Source organism: Lactuca serriola, chromosome 4, assembly GCF_051521515.1.
Source record: "Lactuca serriola cultivar US96UC23 chromosome 4, Lser_US96UC23_V15, whole genome shotgun sequence".
Classification (NCBI taxonomy): Eukaryota; Viridiplantae; Streptophyta; class Magnoliopsida; order Asterales; family Asteraceae; genus Lactuca; species Lactuca serriola.
In genome coordinates, this window is record NC_136411.1 from 188,012,054 (window position 1) to 188,020,013 (window position 7,960).

At 34.1% G+C, this 7,960-nt stretch overlaps 2 protein-coding genes across 2 annotated transcripts; both read left to right on the forward strand.

Moving 5' to 3' along the window:
* Positions 1–219: 219 nt before the first annotated feature.
* UVR3 (DNA photolyase family protein) lies at positions 220–4,963 on the forward strand. The gene is made up of 14 exons (XM_079040585.1): positions 220–731; positions 937–1,008; positions 1,106–1,186; positions 1,285–1,455; positions 2,258–2,335; positions 2,569–2,655; positions 2,743–2,841; positions 2,927–3,010; positions 3,320–3,406; positions 3,487–3,558; positions 3,635–3,748; positions 3,836–3,923; positions 3,995–4,090; positions 4,184–4,963. The coding sequence occupies exons 1-14, from the start codon at positions 348–350 to the stop codon at positions 4,360–4,362; spliced, it is 1,692 nt and encodes a 563-aa protein (XP_078896711.1). The 5' UTR covers positions 220–347; the 3' UTR covers positions 4,363–4,963.
* A 1,084-nt stretch (positions 4,964–6,047) lies between these two features.
* Positions 6,048–7,726, forward strand: LOC145103054 (cytochrome c oxidase subunit 5b-2, mitochondrial-like). The gene is made up of 6 exons (XM_079040586.1): positions 6,048–6,336; positions 6,460–6,542; positions 6,652–6,702; positions 7,075–7,141; positions 7,266–7,345; positions 7,451–7,726. The coding sequence occupies exons 1-6, from the start codon at positions 6,198–6,200 to the stop codon at positions 7,511–7,513; spliced, it is 483 nt and encodes a 160-aa protein (XP_078896712.1). The 5' UTR covers positions 6,048–6,197; the 3' UTR covers positions 7,514–7,726.
* Positions 7,727–7,960: the final 234 nt, after the last annotated feature.

Below are 7,960 nucleotides of genomic sequence, written 5' to 3' on the forward strand. Positions count from 1 at the left end.
AGTTCATGAAGTTATTTTGAAATAGTTCATGTTCAATACTTGTTCTCCGAACTCACATTAGACCATTTTTGTGGTTATTTTGCGACACAAGAAAGTTTTAAAATTATTTATAGCAAATATTAAATTAAAGTAAACCTGTCTCTTTTTTTTTCTTCTCCGGTTTAAATTGGTCGCACCTTTTTGGGTCGGGATATGTCCCTATTCTTTTCATCATTCACCAATCGATGGATTTCTGTATTGGTGGATGTAGCGCACGTTAGCCGCTGAAGGCCACGTCACTCTCTCAACTAATTTAAAGAAAGTGGTTCAAAATCCTTGTCGTGTCACCTCTCCCTCCATTTTCTTAAATGCAATTGCAACTCCTTCCCACATCTCACACCTTCTTCACCCGCTTCTCTCTTTCATCCTTTATTCATAGAAACCCGAATATGACATCCGGGTCGAACTCCTTGATGTGGTTCAGGAAGGGTCTTCGGATCCACGACAACCCAGCCCTTGAATACGCTGCAAAAAACTCTAACCACGTCTACCCTGTTTTCGTCATCGACCCACATTACATGAAACCCGACCCGAATTCCTTCTCCCCCGGTTCAAACCTTGCAGGGTTGAACCGGATCCGGTTCTTGCTCGAAAGTCTAGTTGATCTGGACTCCGGTCTAAAGAAACTCGGTTCACGCTTGTTGGTGTTATATGGCGAACCTAGCGATGTTGTGATTCGTTGCTTAAAGGAGGTAATTATGTAATCAAGTTTTTAAAGTGTTAAGAATTATTTAGGTTTTACTTGTGATTTGTATGAGATTCAGTGCTTCAAGATGATATATAAGATGCTTGTTTTTAACTTGACAAATAGAAATTAATTCACAAATCTGAAATTCAGAACCTAGATTTTAGCAATTTTGTGCTTTTAGTCCATTAAGATACATTTTATTTTTGCAGTGGGACATAAAAAGGCTGTGCTTTGAGTATGATACTGAACCATATTATCAAGCTTTAGATACTAAAGTTAAGGTAACATTTTCTCTAATCTCATCTCTACCAACCTTATATTTATTAGTTTGAAATTATTTCGATTTTGATGAATAAAAAAAGACACTATTATACTCAGAACTACGCTTTAGAGAATGGGATAGAAGTATTCTCTCCGGTTACTCATACATTGTTCAATCCTGTAGAGATTATCGAAAAGGTACTTCTCATTATTTAAGGGCGTATTTCTTTTTCTTTTTCTTACTTAGTATATGGGTAAATGACCATTTTGTCCTCATGGTGTGATTTAACAAACAGAATGGAGGAAAGCCACCGCTGAGTTACCAATCGTTTCTGAAACTTGCTGGCGAACCTCATTGGTCAATTTCTTCACCACCCTCTACAATTCCTCCAATCGGGGATCTTGGAAATCTTGAGGTTTCAGAAGTTCCAACAGTTGAACAACTTGGGTATCAAGATTTTCAAGAGGTATGGATATTAGCAATTAGCCTACCTATTAACTAGAGCCACAAAAATTGACCCAACCCACCAACCCAATCCGAACCCAACCCAAAATTAGCAGGTTGGGTTGAGATTTTCAACCCATTTATGTTAAATGGGTCAACACGTCTAACCCATTCAATTAAATATGTTGGGTCGGGTAAAAATTATCAACCGTGTTCAACCCATCAACCCATTTAACTTTAATTTATATTAAATTTAATAATTATTTAAATATTATCATGTATTAATCTAAGTATTAGTTTATAAATTACAACGTTTGTATTATTATTTATGTTTTAAAAAAATGGAATCCTAGTTCCTACATTTTTTCTTGGCACCGACAACACTACTCACTCTAAAAAATCACTTAGAAATTACATATCTTTAATGTTATTTGAACAATTTCTTTGTATATGTGAATTGTGATTGTGCTTTTGTCATACTTTGAAATTTTATTTAAGTCTATAACTAATTTAAGTGGTGTAATCTTTAATTAATTTTTTTTTTAAATTTTAAATGGATCAACCCAAATTTAACCAATTTATTTAATAGGTTGGATTGGAAATTACATAAACAAGTCAAACCGGTGACAACCCATTTATATGAAAGGTTGGGTTGGGTTGGAAATATCAACCCATTTAAATAAACATGTTGGGTTAGGTTGAAATTTTCAATCCAATTAATAAATGGGTTGAACCCGAACCCAACCCAGATCGATCCATTGCCACCTCTACTATTAACAGACCCATTTTAGTCTTTTCATCTTACAAGAATCATTATCTTGTAGGAGTACCCGGACCCGCCTCTATTTAAAGGTGGTGAATCCGAAGCATTAAGGAGGCTGAAAGAATCAACTAATAATAAGGTTAGTATTTTTTGGTAATTTTTTTTTGTAAAAAGGAGATATCTTCTACTTGTATCCTTCGCCTACGAAAGGGTTCACTGCAACCCTTGAGTTGACCCATATTGTCCTGTCCTAGGAAAATGAGATGTAAATCAGGTACACAGTGTAAGAGCTCCATGGCCACAAGAATCCATATTGGAACTGAAACTCCCACACTGTGTTCCCTTTTGGGATTTATAATTGCATAATTTCAGGAATGGGTTGCGACATTTGAGAAACCAAAGGGTGATCCTTCTGCTTTTATAAAGCCCGCAACAACAATGTTATCTCCCTATTTAAAAGTAGGTTTTTGACTTAGTTTTATTTTATTTTTAGGATTATAATCTTTGTAAGTTTCTAATATTATTTATTTGCAATTTGTATGCAAGTTTGGTTGTCTATCTACTAGGTACTTTTATCAGTGCATCAAAGAGGTTCAACAAGAGGTCAAAAATCACACGTCTCCACCTGTTTCACTGATTGGGCAGGTGAACGTGAATCAATTTGTTATTAGAGATTAATGGTTGCAAATTTAGTGGTTTGATTTGTGATTTTGATATCTATATAATACAGTTGTTATGGCGAGATTTTTTCTATACTGTTGGTTTTGGTACTCCTAATTTTGATCGTATGAGGGGTAATACGATTTGCAAACAGGTAATCACTTGTTTGGTTTAACAATGTACATTCATATATTTGTTTATTATAGCATCCTACTATTTTGTGCTATTATATTGAAAAATCTATCCAGAAAGTATAATATCCTAATTCTTAACGAGAGTAAAATTACAATGCTTGAATAATAAAGAAAAATAAAATGAAAACAGAAAGAAAATTGTAAAAATCTCAAAATTTTGGGAAAAAGTTAGAAATCGGAGATAATCATCGTGTTTGATTGCCATTGTTTACAAACTTGATTTATACAGTTTCTGCATTTTGATTACTATATGAATGCAATTTTGTTAGATACCTTGGAATGGCGATGACGAACTGTTAGCAGCATGGCGGGATGCTCGGACTGGATTTCCTTGGATCGATGCCATCATGGTTCAGGTTAAAATCTTGTGTCGAAAGTTGTTGAAATTGTGCTAAATCCAGTAATTTTGAATTGAAGATTATTGATGTTGTTGTAGCTTCGGAAATGGGGTTGGATTCACCATCTGGCGCGCCATTCCGTCGCATGTTTTCTGACTCGTGGAGATCTGGTGAGTTTCTATATCATCCCCTCATCTTTCATCTTCGTATATCTTCTAATCGCTAACAATAACTCTGTATTCACAGTTTGTTCATTGGGAAAAAGGTCGTGATGTTTTCGAGAGACTCCTCATCGATTCAGATTGGGCGATTAACAATGGAAATTGGTTATGGCTCTCGTGCTCGTCGTTCTTCTACCAGGTATATGTATGATCGATTACGCATTAAAATCAACCGATTACTACAAAAATATCGATCTACAACTCTGTATATTTACCATATGGTCAGTATAATCGCATCTATTCTCCGATCTCATTTGGGAAGAAGTACGATCCGACTGGCGCATATATCAGACACTTCCTTCCGGTTCTAAAAGGTGAGAGTACTCTTTGGTCTTCTTGCTAGTTTTAGTAGGAAACTTTAAACTTATCGCCGTTTTTAACACAGATATGCCGAAGGAGTATATTTATGAACCATGGAAGGCTCCTTTAAGCGTTCAAACGAAAGCAAAATGTATCATCGGAAAAGATTATCCAAAACCAGGTCAGTGTAAATATGTAATCCTTCATGTAGTGATTATATCCTCCGCTTAATCGATTCTTTTCGAATTCAAATCGATCATTTGTGCTTTCTCAGTAATTTGTCATGATGATGCGATCAAAGAATGCAAGAGGAAGCTGGCTGCAGCATACGAGTTGAACAAGAAAACGAATGGTGTGGTGAGCGATGAAGACATGAAAAAATTAAGGAGAAAACTTGTGGAAGATCAAGGGCAAGGGAACGATTCCAGGAGACTCAAACAGAAGTTGATTTGATGAACTAACTTGTGATTTCAGATTTCAGAGATTACATAGAGGGATTCAAATATTGAAATACGGAGGAAAAATTCCGCATCAAAACTTGTATTTAAAAAAAAAAAAAGCAAAATAGGCCTTTTAAGTTATTTTTTATAACACAGACATGAATATGTTTTAAAAATAAATTTATTAATATTATAAAAGATCTTATATTTTTGTATTTTGTCAGTCTAAACTTAACTTTATTTTTTTTAATAACAAAACCTCCTATTTTTCAAATTTTTTCGTCCGATTCTTTTTGCATGTTTATGGTTAATATTTTGGTAACTAACAATTTTTTTTCAATAAAAACATATCTTATTAAAAGAACTCTTATCCAACAAACATTTTTTATTTTTTTTATTTTTATGTTTTGTTTTGTTTTAGTACAAACTTTTTCATTTCGTCTCATAATTTGTTTGTTCTTGTTTCTATTGATGTTTATGGTGTTTTTGAAGGGTTTGGGAAACAAATGTCCTATGTCAACTAATTTGGATGAGATTGCATAACAAATGGTTTCATGTCTGTTATTTTGTATATTAAAGGTTCTTCGTATGCAAATTTTAAAAAGTTTTGAACACTTAATTGATCTTTATTAATAATGCAAGCAATATATACGTGAATTTACAGTAGAGGATCATATAATTAAGGATATGATATATATTTTTTAGCAACATCTATGCAAAATGGCATCTTCAAACGCACTGGTTCTAATTCCATACTATTCATAGGTATTGGTTTAATACAAAACAATATTACTTGTTAATTTAAAGATATCACAAACAAAAGGAAGCAAAACATACCAAAAAGACATTTCGGATAAATTATTTGTATTCCTGACAATCCATAATAGTTATATGCATTCCGAACGCTTATTCACATTCTAGAATCAAATTCAATAAGTAATGTAGGCTTATTTCCTCTGGACCATCCATAATACTTATTTCCTATCTATGGAGTAATACTAACATATTATAAGCAGGGACAGACGCAATATTTTGTAGTAGATGTTGCCAATAGTATATTTTTTTGTCATAGTGACATAATAGTAGAAAAAACAAAAAATCCAAAATTTTTACACTGCGTCCGAAAAAAGTTTAGGTTGTCGGTGCCGCTATGGGCACCATAGTAGAATCGCCCCTGATTATAAGCTACTTATATGACCATAACGACTAAAAGTAACAATAAATCTACATGCAATATGTCATCGCGAAGACGTTTCGTAATAGTTATATGCATTCCGAAGTATATAAAACCATTTATAAACTTAAATGCAAATACATTAATCAATAGAACTAACATGGTTGTTGAATCTATGGTAGAAAACGCTAAAAAAGGATTCGACGTTATGGTTAATATGGTCTGAAATGGTTTGTGAGGTATATGAATGTGTGAGTTCATATATATACAATCGAGCTACAACATTGAATTTAGTCCGTTTTTATCTTACTCTAAAATACCCATTCTAAATAAATGGTTATCATGCAAAAACAATTTATTATTTTATAAAAAAAACATTCAAAACTTAGTTAGATTCCTCTTCCCTGAAAACTAACACGTGACTATACACAGAAACAGAGCTATAGGATCCATTGGGCCTGTCGGGTGTCCATCACCGGGTTCTATGATGCGCATTACCCGGTTTCCATCACAGTCCTCTAGCAAGTCGCAAATACCGATCATTTTCCCCCATTTCCAATTTCAAGAACAGGAGATTGATAGACTTTTTCTTTGGTGTGATTTCCTAAAAACGAAGGCGCTTCGCCGACGTTTCTCAACAAACCAAATCCTAGTGTTCCGGTGGTGGTGAAACCATGTGGAGACGCCTGTCTTCTCAACTTCGTATTCTCCGATCTGTTCAGAGATCTAATGCCATAACCACTTCGTCTCCGTTGCCTCTGACTCTCCGGCCATCCTCCGCTCTTGTTTCTCGTCACATCGCTTCGGTAACAGGTGCATTTTTCATCTCATTAGACCGTAATTTGATTTGCAGTCCTAAGTTTTATCCAATTATCAACTTGTCAATCGTTTTAAGATTTTGTTGATTTCTGATACCACTTATGTTATCAATGGTAGGAAATGTTTCTAACAAGAGAGTCGAAGATATAGTGCCTATTGCGACTGGTCACGAGCGTGAGGAGCTTCAAGCTGAGATTGAGGTCAGTTTCGATATTGCGATTCAGTTTGTGTAACTGCATGTTCATTCTCAGTTATATTTTGAATCGATGATTGAAATAACCATTGGTTGTGTATTTTTTGTATAATTAGGGACGGGATATTCTGGAAATCAACTTTCCTGAAGGTCCTTTCGGTACCAAGGTAAGTTTGATCGCTTGTAGGCATAAAAATATGGTGTTTCTGTCGAAATCTGGTGGTCGTATCATTTATGATGTATATACGAATTTATTTTTTGGAAAAAACTACAGTTACAAGGTTTTATAAACTTAATTACCGGAATATGATCCATTATACAAAGTTCTTCATGCCAGAGAACTATTATTAGAATCAATAAGAATATCCATCCAAATAAATAACAATGAACAATTCCAGGTTTTGTAAGTGCTCCTGTTCATTGACTAGAGACTTGTGTTAATGCTGTATCCTCTATGATTTAATGACATTGTATAATGGATTCCTTCATTCTTTTGATGTTCTTTCTTGATTTTGCTAAAGGTTTCATGTGTCATGTAGGAAGCACCTGCAGTGGTAAAATCATACTATGATCAAAGAATTGTTGGGTGCCCTGGTGCTGAAGGTGGTGAGTCACCTACTCATACTTGTCTTTTTCATGAGAATGAATGTTAAAAACTCTTATCAGGTTAAATAGAAGAAATAGCAACATACTTTAATTTATTAATTTATTATGGATGTTTTGAAAACAGAGGATGAGCATGATGTTGTTTGGTTCTGGCTAAAGAAAGGTGAACCACATGAATGCCCAGTTTGCTCACAATATTTCAAGGTGAGTTCATTCTTTTTGTTTTATGTACTTACTTGAAAATGAAGAAAAATACTCAAGACCACGTGGCATTCATAAATGTTATGTTGTCATGGTGATGTTTGACAGTTGGAAGTGGTGGGCCCAGGTGGACTTCCAGATGGACTTGATGAGGTTGATGAACATCATTAATTGCATCAGCTTCCACCTTTATCTATGAGCTGCTTGGAATAAGAATCTGGTGACATTACATCACAAAGAGAGTAGTATATTCGGCTTCTTCAAGATTCAAGAGTTTTTATTTTTATTTTTATTATTATTTTTTTTTTCATCTTAATTGTTGCAAACATTTTTGACATTTTATATTCTTTATGATAATTTTGAGATTGTTGGATGCGTCGTTAATTGGAATTATAATTTTTCATAACCATATAGCTATGGCCTATGGGCATATACCATTACTCGATCCCACCAGCATATAATGAATGTGCGTGACACTTTATATCAAGAATTAAAATTGACAGAAAGTTGCTTTTATGGTTTGTTTTGTTCAGTTTATTCGAGGGTCATGTAGATGGCCAATTTATTTTCTAGACCTAATAAATCGAGATTAAATGATTATTTTATCATATTATATAT

What these genes read in the sequence shown, in the direction of transcription:
- LOC145103054 (XM_079040586.1), top strand. Translation starts at nt 6,198, where the DNA reads ATGTGGAGACGCCTGTCTTCTCAACTTCGTATTCTCCGATCTGTTCAG. An exon ending in TCACATCGCTTCGGTAACAG is followed by an intron (nt 6,337 to 6,459) that starts GTGCATTTTTCA and finishes TATCAATGGTAG; the next exon opens with GAAATGTTTCTAACAAGAGA. An exon ending in AAGGTCCTTTCGGTACCAAG is followed by an intron (nt 6,703 to 7,074) that starts GTAAGTTTGATC and finishes TGTGTCATGTAG; the next exon opens with GAAGCACCTGCAGTGGTAAA.
- UVR3 (XM_079040585.1), top strand. Translation starts at nt 348, where the DNA reads ATGCAATTGCAACTCCTTCCCACATCTCACACCTTCTTCACCCGCTTC. An exon ending in TGTTATCTCCCTATTTAAAA is followed by an intron (nt 2,656 to 2,742) that starts GTAGGTTTTTGA and finishes TTTGTATGCAAG; the next exon opens with TTTGGTTGTCTATCTACTAG. An exon ending in CTTCCTTCCGGTTCTAAAAG is followed by an intron (nt 3,924 to 3,994) that starts GTGAGAGTACTC and finishes TTTTTAACACAG; the next exon opens with ATATGCCGAAGGAGTATATT.